At 35.6% G+C, this 13,489-nt stretch overlaps 1 protein-coding gene across 2 annotated transcripts in view; it reads right to left on the reverse strand.

Moving 5' to 3' along the window:
* The window catches only part of WDR35 (WD repeat domain 35), a 40,528-nt gene that overhangs the window by 23,797 nt on the left and 3,242 nt on the right, over positions 1–13,489 (reverse strand). Inside the window, exons 5-12 of one of the 2 annotated variants that reach the window (XM_035321304.1) lie at positions 12,603–12,731; positions 12,264–12,397; positions 10,649–10,814; positions 10,411–10,556; positions 8,720–8,845; positions 5,540–5,725; positions 4,912–4,944; positions 2,967–3,027 (exon numbers count right to left, since the gene is read on the reverse strand). In XM_035321304.1, the coding sequence (XP_035177195.1) occupies positions 2,967–3,027; positions 4,912–4,944; positions 5,540–5,725; positions 8,720–8,845; positions 10,411–10,556; positions 10,649–10,814; positions 12,264–12,397; positions 12,603–12,731 (981 nt within the window). The remainder of the gene's footprint in view (positions 1–2,966; positions 3,028–4,911; positions 4,945–5,539; positions 5,726–8,719; positions 8,846–10,410; positions 10,557–10,648; positions 10,815–12,263; positions 12,398–12,602; positions 12,732–13,489) is intronic. The other variant, XM_035321305.1, reaches the window with a different exon arrangement.

Consider the following 13,489-nt stretch of genomic DNA (forward strand, 5'->3'; position numbering starts at 1 on the left):
ATTTAACCTTCTGTAATTTATGTTTAGTTACTCATGAAAGGACTTTGACAAAAGTCTGTAAGTCTGTGAAACAAGCACATATGGAAGTGTTGGTTAATTTTTGTACCTTTGTAGGATGGGATATTATGCTAGTCAATAAAAAAAATGATTAATTTATAGGCTAGCAAACACTAGCTATTCTAAAGGACGCTATTAACACAGCACAGCAAACAAAGGAAGAAAGATGCTTTGGACAAAATAAAGAGGAAAATGAGGTAGGGCTCTACGGTGTAACCATCAAGCAGTGTCTACAGAAAGAATAAAGACAAAGTGATAGCCACCAAATAATGACCAATCCATCCCTTTTAGCCACCATTAGCAAAGGTAAACATTAGAAAGGTAATGACATAATTAATAATTTAACAGAATGAAGGGAATAATCAGAGTTTTTGTTAGTCCTTCTTAAACTACTGGGTTTTGAGCCAAACAATATAAGATTTGCATCTCCTGAGGCCAAATCAAACATTACACACTGTCAGTTACTTTATCACTAGGAGATCACTTTTTGAAACAATTTAATAAGATATTATAAAAATTAACAGTGCATACAAATTGTGCTTTAACACACATTCTCGGATGCATTATTCAAATGCTCTGTCAGCTACGTAACATCCCTCGATTAGCAATTTTTTTTTCTCCACTATCAATTTCCTACCAGGTTGCAGCCCAAGAGTCCTGCAGGGATACTGAAGACTCAAGAAGTATAAAATCTTTATGCTCAGTAGAGCATCAGGTGTTTGCTTTTCCAACAAGGGGCAGTCTGGAAAAGCCAAAGATACTTTCTGTTCAGTATGCAATAATCAACACAATCAAAAAATATATCTTAGACTTATGGTAGTCAACAGCACTCACTTAAAGAGTAAGCAGGAGCACACACATACCACGTGGTCTGCTAAGGAACTTCCTACCACATGAGAAGGCATTTTTCACAAGTATTTGTGATAAATAAAGTGACAATATCAGCATTTTTAAACATGCTTAAAAATTCTAAGTACCATCTTTCATACAAGAGCTCAAAACAAGTTATCAAATTATTTTCTTAACTAATTGCAGAGATTTATTCCTTCATTAAAAAAAAATGAAAAAATGTTTCGGAAAGAAAAGAAACAAGATTTTCACAGACGGTATATTTTTCAATAATCTTGGGTAAGAGATACGTTAATTTTGTTTTCATAGTGCTTATATGTTATAAATAATTATTCTCACCTGATAAAATAAACAATTACAATTAATGTAAATCTGATTTTCTTCATTTATTGACAAGAACATAATTATTTTCTTGTAAGTTATGAACCAAGTGGAAAAAAAACTTAAAGTTATAGCCTTTAAGGTTTTGCAAGGTCTCTGCCCTACAGTGTCCTCAGCAAGGCAAGCCAGCTGCTTAAGTTCGGTACCCTGTCAAACTGGAACAATTATACCTTCTGCTACCAAGAAGCACTGTGACAAACAGCACAGCATACGGTATATGCAGACCTTGACTGCGTACAAATACCTATATAATGTAAGGTCAGTTTGTGAAAGGAAAATATTTCAAGGTGTTCCTTAAAGGGACAACAAAGGAAAGCAACTATGATAAAAACAACGCAATGTGTTCTGAAAAGCGTTTTAACTTACACTTTGGCTTTTCACTCTTACCTTCAATCCCTTCTCTAAGTTTGGTGGGCTAACTTTAAAGTCTTATAGGATATATGTATTAAAAATGAAGTTGAATCTTTGTCTGTGTTTACTATACACAAATGAAAGACTTGCTTGTTACATCTGAACTACTGAAACTGTAAAAATTCTTGAGGATTCCCAAGAATGCAAATAGTCCTAACCTCAAGAAGACTGTAAGGATTTTCACAAATGAACTCACACTAGCAGAGGGCGTTGTCAGCCTATGTACTAAGTTTTCTGACACCAGAGGGAACAGTAGCAGATTATGGACAACTTAGTTAAGCTAAAGGAAAGAGAGAAGCTTCTTCCAGATTGTTTCATCTGCTCAGGACAATTCAAATGCAGCCACAATAACTGCATCTCTTAATTAAATGTCATTTCTCTAACCTTTTTCAGCCACTGGAGAAGATTCTTTTGTAGAGACGGTTGTAGGAGACATGTAGTAATGGGGGAAAACAAAAAAACTCCGACATCAATTTTATTTATTGACAAACAATCACAGATTGACTTAGAAAGCTCACATAAACAGAACATGAGAAAATTGAAAGTTTAAAAGCATAGTTAGAGATGTACACACTAAGCTAATTTTGGCTGTTTGAGTGGGATTATCTCATCTAATTTTAGACATCTCTGACAGAGATGAGCTGGTTGCCCTGGGCTTCTTTGTATCCAATGCAGAGGGAACAGGCCCCTTTCATGAATGATTCATGCAACTTATTTTAGATGACAGCTATAAAATGAGTTTAAACGTGCCCTATAAATCCCTAATTCCTCCTCCCCTCACCCCAATCCTACCTATCAAGGAAGTCCAGGAGACTAGTAAGCCATACCGACATCTTATGGGGGGAAAGGGTGGGGGAGACACAACAACCCATGCACATCACCACCACATCAACTAACTTCAATTCTCGGTTGTTTATTTTTTTCCAATCCATCCACTGTAAAATGTGTATTGAATTTCCTGAGCATTTTATTCCTGAAGATTCTGATGTACCACCACGCTTATAAAAGGTGGCAGGAGGGCATCAAATTGATGAGACTCAAATTATGTTCTCATTTAGCCTCATCTCAATTATGAGACTAAAAAATACCACAGCATTTTATACCCATTCCATAGGACAAGGAAGTCATTTATCAGAGCGGGATACTCTACACTGTAATTACAGTCTACAATATAGGACATGAATTTTGCAATATGTGTATTTGACTCAATGCTGATTTCCCCCTGATATTACTGAAAAACTGAACAGTGAGTGTTGCAAATTGCTTACCAATATCAATATATTTTGGGTCCAAGGGAGTACCAATAGAATTGCAGAGAACCAGCACATACTGTAGGGAAATAAACATAAGTATTATTAACAGCACATCTTTCTGTAAGTTAGTAAGCTGTACAAGGCTGTCTGCGAAGGCATATCTCAAAGCCCACATTTCACACCATCTAACACAGATCAGCAACACAAAACAGAAGGACTATGGCTGCACTAAATATAAAGATGTTTACATTATAGTAACTTGGTGTTTGCCAATTAACAATATAAACAAAGCCAAGCACGAAACAGGAAAACAACCAGCTGTTTCAAGCACAGGAGCAAGTCCATCAGACAAAATACGCTAGGTAGGATGTACCACCAGTGGGGTCCACAGATAACATGCTGGTGACACAGCCAGTCTCACTCCCCTGCTCTGTGGGGCACACACTGCACTGACATTATTTACTAGCATGAGCAATACGCTAGCAGCTATTCAGCAACTCAACTCTTGCCTAGCTGTGTTTGCAAAGAATAATCTGACAAAGTGCAACAGGCCATCTTACAGAAGTAAGGGCTCTTGTTCTACTCTTAGTAGAACTTGATGTTGAACCTCCAGAGGGCTGGATCATAGGGAGAACAGTGAATAGGGTTATCCCTCCACCCAAACATAATGTAGGTGCTGAAAACTGACTGGTTTTGTTAGTTTTGCCCCTCTTGTAATCTTGCTTTGGAAAGCTTTAAATCAGCACAGATATCTCAGAGTGCTCTGTTAAACTCAAGAGAATGAAATTAAGAAAAGTGCTTAGACACCAACACTCACTGGTTGCTTTGATGTGCCAATGCATGCATTTTTCCAGATATAAATCAAAGATCAGATAGCTTTATTATGATCACACAGGGAAATACGAACATTCGGAAAGAGAAACGTGGAAATTAAGCAGCAATTTCTACCGCAGACAATAAATTCAAAAAACAGTTCTGCCAAAACTTGAATCACCTAAGAGCTGCCACTCTGACTCTCCAGGAAATGGAAGATAATTAGATGTTCATTAGCTCCTTTGCTTTCTGACCAATTCATGTAATTGTGGTGGCAGACTACTGCATCTGTACAGTTCAGTTTTCCCTTTTCTGAAAAAATACGTTGAGGCTCCACCTCTGTAGGAGGCCACAACTGGCTTTTTAACTGCTTACTGCTTGTTTCTACTACATTAACATAAACTGAATAAAGAGTGAATGCTGGAGAAGAATTAATCTTTTATGCCCACTTTACTTATTTCTGAGACTCGAGGCCAGTAGATCAGAAGCTACCAAGGAGTGATGGCATGACTATATCCAAAACAGAGACTGCATGACCGACACCAGGTGGCGTTAGGACCAAGCGGTTTGCGTTGTATGATTTGCTCAAAGCTGAATGCTCAAGTCTCACTGTGGGTATCAAAACTGAGTGCTTCATAACTTAGCAATACCCACTTCTTCCTGCAATGTTTTTAACCAATTCCTGCCAAAAATTAGTCTTCTTTGCCCCATCAGCTATTGCATAGTTTGCTCGCTTGAAATCACAACCCTAATGACTGAAACCTATTGCAAAACACATCTGTTTTTCAGAAAGCAACTCTAATGAACTACTACCAAAAGGGTAAGTTCGTTTACTTCAGTGCCTAAAAGCTGATCCCCATAGCATTAAAGATTAGTCTGGAGCCATTTCAAAAGAAAGCCATTTAAAGACAGTCATTATCATGTAATTTTCAGATGGTAAAATTAAATCTCTTATTTATTTTAAAGAAAGTTACAGTAAATCCCACCACTCTTTGCTTCATATTTTAAAAATGCAACCCAGAAAATCCCATGTCATTGCACTCAATTTCACCAAAAGGCTTTGTCCACGTGTACCATATTTTCAGTCCTTATCATAGCATGCCATTTATTACACCATCAAGCAAAGCAGCACTAAAACACTTTTTACCGTGGCACCAATTGACTCCATCTCATGCTCCTCCTTTGTAAGCAGTATGTAAGTGATACAGAAAATAATTCAGAAATGAACCCAGTAAGAAAGTCTGTGACAGTTAGTATTAATGTTAACTGTACATACATTAACCAAAGGATATGTCTACCCTACAATCTGCCACTAGAACTTTTTTTTTAAAAAAGCAATTTGTTGTACAAAGCATTTATATCGCCTAAAAGTTGTCCCTTTCTTCATTTCATTTTTCCATTTTTACCATTTTTCAAATGATAAATATTTCTTAACATCCCAATGCTTTCCTACTTTTAGTGAGTTGTTTTTTTTTTTTTAGTATGTTTTAGGAAACGAATTCTGAAGGCTGCACTTTTCATTAAGTTACTAATGGCTACAAGGTTGTAAAACAAGAAGGTAGTTAGCAGGTTCTGGACATTTTTGCTATTGTTTTGTTGCTTGCTGGAGTTCTTTGCTTTAAATATGGAACCTGTTCAATTTTCTTTCTGTCAAGTGACAACTAGTGACACACACTGAGACTAACTCAGAATGTTACATACCATCTTATTCTAGCTGTAAAACACTGACATGTGAAACAGGGAGTTTCAAGCGAAATTTAAAAGAAAGATTATACCTGAGGTTGATCTTCATCCGCTTTAGTTGCTAAAACACAGAAGTCTCCATAAGTCGTTATGGAAATCAGGCTCTTGACATATTTCACGTATTTCTCATTGTTTTTTGTATCCCAGAAAACTACACAGTACTCCGGACGATCAGGTCGGGTGTATGCATAAACCACCGTATTGGAGCAGTAACCCCACTGCCAAAGAGAGACAGTTTTGATAAATCCTTCAAGAAATTCCACTAATTCAATCATACATTATTCACAGCTATGAAGAAGTGTTTATTTCATACACATAATCAGCATTTAATGTTCTTTACCTGTTATGTGATGACCTGATATTAAGAGCATATGAACACAGTCCTGGTAATAAGATATTTGCATAATATTAACATGGGAAAGGAAGCCTTCCTATCGCACAAAACCTGTCCCAATTCAAAACTTTGAGAATCATTCTCAAAATGGAGAGACTTCACTTTCCCTTGTTTCTTCCTTGTTCAGAATACCCACTCTGATGAGGGCTTTACCATGGAAATGTTTTCTCTGACAAGTGATTTGGAAACCCAACATTCATTTCCCACGGGGAAGATAGTAAACACCTCAACCAATGCAATTCCTGAAGCAGACCAAATAAGCAATTATATTAGAGCACTAAAATAACTCACATCATCTCTTCCATGTTAACAACATGAGGAAAATCCTCCCGCCTCCCCCAGAAGAAGAGCTATTTATATTGCAAGAGAAAAAAAGGCAAAATGAAAAACATTCAAACACTATAAAAACTACGAAGATGTATTTGATTGCATTCAACTAAATTATATAAATTAATAAAAAACCTTTCCAACATATAAGAAATAGTTCCTAACAGTTACCAATATAATCAGACAAGAACACAATGGTGGTAAAGTGTATTATTCATTGGAGGATGGCATGCATCTTTCACCATAAGAATATTTAACATTGATAATATTAACATTACCAACAGATCAGAGTTTATTTGCTACAGCAATCATTTGAACACATCTTTTTTTGCTTTAATGCGATAATAAAAAGCCACCAGTTTACAAATGCCAATTTCTAAAACTCAGGTTTCAAATTATTACTCATTTGAAAACCACGCCTGATCCAGAAATATACATGGTCTCACAGATACTGAGGAGTTTAAGGAAAAGCACTATACGTGTTCCAGCTGTTACACATGTCCCAGAGCAAACATTAGGTAGCATTTCCTGCAAGACTAACTTCCACCTCAGATTTCCAAAGCCTCTTCCAGCAGATTTGTAACAAACTATTTGCTTCCTGGATTGCTTCCTGGCAGATTTGTTTTTAAATCTCACTGACCAGCAATGTTCCACCACCAAGTGGAACAATACATTTCAATACAGGTGCACTATATTCCTCACATTATACTCTCTTTAATCACAGTGGTTATGCACTGATGATTAAAGAACATATCCTGTGCTGGGACAAAAAGAAACATACAATACTGTATACAGGACAGTAATCACTTAAAAAAAAAAAAACACACAGAGTAAGGACTATTTTACTTACAGTTCAGAAAAACACCAAGACCCATGTGGTAGACAGATAGAAATATTCTTTAGAATTAGATGAATATTGACTTGCAAGTCTATTGGGAATTTAAATAGAAAGTACACCTGTCAGGTTGCACTCATCTCAACTTTTCCAGTTCCTACACATCCCTCCTGGTTCAAACTATCAATTCACCACCATAAAGTGGCAGTAAGTGCACAAACAATTCATATTGTGTCACTTAGCTCAATCAGTTTAACCAAAGAGCAATGAAAATACTGGAGCCCTTCCTGTAGCCTTACATACAAGGCAGCCTTAACCACTGCCAAATTCAGAATCATGCCCAATTCTGTTAATACCAACCAAGCACACATTTCCTATGAAAACTATGAAAACAGAACCACAAATTCATCATAAAAAACAATTGCTAAGTCACTGCATCACCAAAAAAGCCACACACATTTCACTAAAACTTCACTAGTGTTGATAAAATAGAAATCATAAATTAAGCACTGATTTATATGCTAAGCTTTAACAAAATGCAGCAGTGATATAACCTGGTCAAAAAACTCCATTAACATTTAATTAAAAGTTGATCTGAATAAAACCAAAATCTGGAAAAAGTTACTGATCACAGACAGGGAGAAGAGCACATAAGAAACATTGTCCCCACATTAGTTTATGGTGTAGTCTTAATCCAAAATGCTAACAAGGTGCAATTACCAGACTATTAGTTTTATTCTTCTTGTTTGATTAAAAAAAAATAAAGTTTGACTTTTTTCAGATCTTTTATTTGAAGGTACTCTACTTTACATAAATAACTAAAAATAAAAAGAAAGACCAGCTCCACAGTGACTATGGCACCTACCAAGTACATGGGAAATGTTTTCAATATGCTTTAGTAAATATTTACCCAATCATGCTAACACCATGGAACAACTCCAATAGGAGAGAGTGAAAGGGAGCTGTGACACAACCACTATACTTTTGTTCCTTGAACCTTGGTCTTCTCAAAGGAAGGCTCTTTAGTGGAGGGAATAAAACTTCATATTGTCCTCTGAGCGCTCTCCTTATCACTGACTAGCCCTAGGCCTCTACCCAAGCTCTGTCTTTGGAAAGTTATTCAAAGGAATTCACAACAGAGCTCAGGAATGGGATCAGCACACATGATAAGGTTTCAATGCTTCAGTTTAACCACTTACCTCTTTTCACAAAACTGTGTAAATGTGCCCACAAAAACCCATTTCATAGCAAAAAAGAGTCCATAATACAATAACCTGGGTCTCCACGTTACAGTTATTACAGTACAGGAAAACTATTTCCTGCCCAATGAGAAAAAAATTGCCAGTAAAAAGACAATTGTATTTTGCACTTACCTTCTATGAATAACTTCTGCACCACATCTGATTAGCTTAGAAATCTATTTATCACCTAACTATCCCTTTATCCTCTATTTAGGCAGCATCTTCTTTTGTTTTCGGTCAAATTTCCTAGTCAGATTGGATGCTGGTAAGTCATAACATGAAACAAAATACAGTTTGCACATTCATAACTGTAGAAGAATTTATTTTTTTCAAAAAAGATGCTTTTCCAACCCATTCAAAAAGAGAATAAATAATTGTATTCATGTTTCCTATCAAGTGCAACATAACCAGTTACCTTGTAATCCGGCCGAATGTTTGCAAAATATATGTACGAATCAACAGCTAGTGCAATTTTCAGTCCACTTCCCTCCCAAGACAAGGCTGACATCTGCTTGCCAGGAACTTTCAGTGTGCGCAAATGCTTGTTGAAAAGAAAAGAAAAAAAAAAAAGGAAAGATACTGAACATATCCTTGGAAAATTGCTCTAAAACACGTAACAGTTTTGCTGGTCTATGAAATACAAACTTGTAAATCTTCTTTGCAGCACCTCATAATGACTCCCAAATTAGCATACACACGCAAAAAAGGGCAGGGTATTTAATATGCATAAGCATTCGTTTGTCTTTTTTTTTTTTGTCAGAAAGAAAACATTTAATTTACACACCAATTGAGTCATAGCTCAAACTTAGAAAAATAAACAATACAGAATGACAGTATAAACATTTTTCCTTTGGTTGGTAATCTAAACCACCTTTATTATTTCAATTTCTATTAAAATAAACACAACAGTACTGATACCTGACATGCCTCAGAAGTTTCACTGTCCCTGGCAGTAAGTGTATAAATTATATTAAGTCAGTTGACGTACAACACCTTTAAGTACAGCTGATAGTTTAAACAAATAGAGATACATACCTAATCTATGTCAAGAGCATACATTGAATCAGCTGCATACATATGGAATTTGTAGTAAGCCAATGGACATTGTCTCTATACCTCCTGGCCTTCAAAAAAGCTAAGAATAGTAGTTAGATGCCCATTTATAATTTAATGGCAAAGAAACATATTTCCCTTTTTTAAATATATCTTTATTTTGTTAAAGTATCTGAAGTTGAACAAATGAATTGAAAGAAATTAACGTTTTTAAACACTACAACCATATTCCCCAGACGACTTGTTTGTGGGAAGCTTTCTGGTTGCTATTTCTTAACTCATTTCACAACACAGCTCCCTGCTCTATCCTTACCCTCATGGCTGACCAGGTATTTGCTCTGAGAAACGGACAAAGCTTCTTCACACTTACACTTAACACTAACTTAGTGATTTCCAGATGTAGTACTAGAAGGGCAAGTGAACGTAACAAAATTATATTCTAAAGCTAGAATAGCATTATAGCAAAATTGTTTCTCAATTGTTGAACCTTTAACATCTTGTACAAAAAAACATAGAAATACTAAAGCTTTCAGAGAACAAGATCCCCAGCATGACAAAGATCAGAAACAGTTTTCTGAGCTCTTAGAGACACCAGATGCCATTTTCTCATTCTCTCACTGCCTTATTGTAAGTCCCTAATCTAGAGATGCCCAGGTCTCTTACACAGCCGGTGGAGAAAGATGAGCACTTCCAGGTTTGATACACACACTAAGTTAGCATCATAACTGCTGCCTAAACATTCTAAGTTATTAACTGTAGTCTGAATTCAGATACCTAAGTCAGGTGTTCAAAGTTCAATACTATACATATCCTACAATTTAGTGTTATGCGAGATGCTCTAGGATTTTCCATCTGGCCAGCAATTTGCTGTTCTAAAAGGGGACCCAATCCTCTTTCATATTTCCAGATCCAAGTGGAGGTCATAGATACTTAAGAGCAAGTTAAATGCACTAAGCATTTTGGCATGCAAGTACCACCAGTAATGAACACACAGACGAAACACGCTAAAATAAAGAGCATATTGGGTTGTATAAACATATTAAATATTTTTACCTCACCAAATGGAGTGTAGAACTGCACAATATTTACATCTTTATCTTGAGAAGTTGCTTTTAGGGAGCCAGCCACTGCCAACACACTTCCACAGTGGTTCCACTGAATACACACTACATTCATACCAGTGTCGATCAAGATAGGATCTAGTTTTTAAAGAAATAAACATCAAAAATCTAAACATAAGTAGACATTTTGGGTCAAGAACAGTAATTAGCATCCCACATTTTGTACCTACTCTGGTCATTCTCATCTCTCATTATCTGGCATCTTCCATTATCAAAGCAGACAGCAAGACAAGGACAATCTGGTTCAACATAGCCTTCTGTACCATGGTACCAATGGATCCCAGCAATATGGAATGCTCCAGTTAAGTTTGCCAAACAACTCAGCTTCATTTTCACCTAGGCAAGATGGTTAATTATTTAAAGTCATACATAACATGCTATATAGAGGAACAACTTACAGATACACTGACACCCTGTGAAAGACCAGTCATATGGGCAAAACTGTTCTCCTGCACCAAGAAAAGTTTTGACTTTACAAAAAATTTAATAGTTTGAAAGAGTTCTTCATTCAAGGTTGGATAAGACATATGAGAACACAATTACAAAGAAGAACTTCTGGCATTGATGATCTTGAGGTCTCTTCCAACCTAGAAATTCACTTTCACTCTTTGAAAACTAACTGAAAAAGTAAACATGCACATGCACAAAAGCCACACACCACTACACAAGGGCCCCACAAAAAATAAAAATGATTTCAAACAACTCCTGGCCACAAGATTTTTTTATTTTTATTTTTTAAATAAACCTTCTGTAACTTTTTTCTAGGCACAAGTCTCTTCCTTGATATTTTAATTTGGGTATTATTGTTTCAATTATTTTTAAATATTATTTAAGGTAAGCTTACTCTTGTAACAACTGTAATTAACGTGCATCTTTCACAGAATGCCCTTAACAGATAAGAAGGCATATAGATCACTTCGAAGGGGGCTGCCAGGTAACTTGAGGGAAGAAGGAAGGGAAAAAGGACAAAGTGCAAATATTGTTGAGAAAAGGAAGCATGGGGTGGACAACAACTTCTTTAAAGAATCTCAGTAATTTACAGCACGTGTTAGAAACATAATAATACACACAGCAGGAAGAAACAAGGAAACAAGAGGGGATTAAAGAAAAGAGCATGGGAAGAGTTAACAGTTTCTCATGGACAGGAAGAAAAAGAAGAAAAATCACCATAACATCATCTGAAAGACAAACAACATGGTTCCAAATACATTGCTCTTCCCAAAGTGAAAGTTTTACTTCTGCTTAGTGTTTTATCATTCCAATATTCTAAATAACTAGATTAAAAAAAAAAAAATAAGAAAACAACCACCGTAGGAATGTAGCAATATTGTAGTTATTACCACCATTTTTACCACTTATTAACAGGTTTCCTCTGAAGCATGCAACATTCCTTACATAATAAAGAATGACAGGATTAGTAGGAAAATAAACTACAGCTTTATTCTAAAAGTGCACTAGTACTTTTAACATCAGCTTAATTTAATTTAGCTACTATCACCATACATATTTTTACATTTTCACTAACTATTGCAAAGCAAAAAGGCATCTGCTGCCATGATAATCATTTAGCTACCTAGAATAAAATATTTATGATGTACTTCGTTTTTTTTGAAATATTTTCATTAAAACTGAAGTGCTGCTACAGAGTTTGAATATAAATGCTGTACAAAGAATCTTGCCCCTTTTTGAAGTCCACCAACTAAATGCACATGAAATAGATTAAGAGGAAGTAAGTTTTTATGCATGTTAAAGTTAATACTTTTATTATACCAACCATAAACTTACAATAAAGTTTCCCTGACTGTCATAAATGTGAATTTCTCCATTTGACATTCCAAAGAGTAAAATTTTGCTATCGGAGGACCAGGTCACATGGCACAGGTGTGTACCTTTCAAGTCTTTCCCCCAGATGCGATTGCCTGTAACAGAACATTTATTGTCTTTAATAATCATACCACAAAACTAAAAATAAGATGCATTTTACCACTATAGAAACTGAAACCGCTGAAGTACAAAGCAACAACTTTTAAAGTACTTACATAGACAGACAGAGCTACTATGGACATGATACTTAAAAATTGAAGCTATATAACACCACAACAATTAGCAGAGCTTAAGTTTTACCATCCACAGATCCAACAATCACAGCTCCATCTTCATACACAATACAAATCTTCTGTCCGTCAGCATTCCAGCTCATACTTCGAACTACAGATTTATTTCTATTGTTAATCATCTCTTCATACCAAGCACCTAGTAGTAATGAATGAAAAACTGAGTTATTCTTCTATTTTGAGAGCCCTGTAGTGGATTCAAGAGACACGCTAATCATTGAATTCAGAGAGAATTCAAAGAGTAAAAAAGATATGCAAATCGGATGATAACATTTCTTAGTAATATCAACTCCAGAAGTTGTTAAAAACAAAATAGTACAGAAACACAAAATGTCTATAAGAATTACCAACAAATTAAACTAGGTATTCAGTGAAATAGGAAAATATGTCAAGTGCTTATAAAAACAAAGATGGGATAACGGGTTATATAGGACTTTGCAATATAATATGCAATAAAAAGCTATAGGAACAAACTGCTTTGGAAAGGAATTTAAAAAATGTTGTTCCACCCGTGCTGTAGAACTCCAGAAAGACTATACTATAACGTGAAATCCGGTGTTCAGGTGTGAGTTCCTTATTCCCAAAAAGACAGGGACAAACAGGAAATAAGAGAGGGGAGCCAAAGTTTGAGAAGGAAGAGATCTGTGCTCACACAATTTCAGAACTGACAAAAATATACTAGGAAACATACAGAAGAAACAACTGTCTTTGATAAGAATTTATATTAATATAAAGGTTGTTCTCCAAAACTAAAAGAGATTATTTATGTGCTTCTTTTCATTGTTCACTAATGCTATTTTTCTCCAACAAAATAAAGTAAGAGATTTAAAATACAAAATTTGTAGCAGTTTACCAAGCGCATGGCTAAGAAGCATCTTTTCCTAAGGTTACCTCTGG

The sequence above is a fragment of the Oxyura jamaicensis genome, chromosome 3 (genome assembly GCF_011077185.1).
Source record: "Oxyura jamaicensis isolate SHBP4307 breed ruddy duck chromosome 3, BPBGC_Ojam_1.0, whole genome shotgun sequence".
Classification (NCBI taxonomy): Eukaryota; Metazoa; Chordata; class Aves; order Anseriformes; family Anatidae; genus Oxyura; species Oxyura jamaicensis.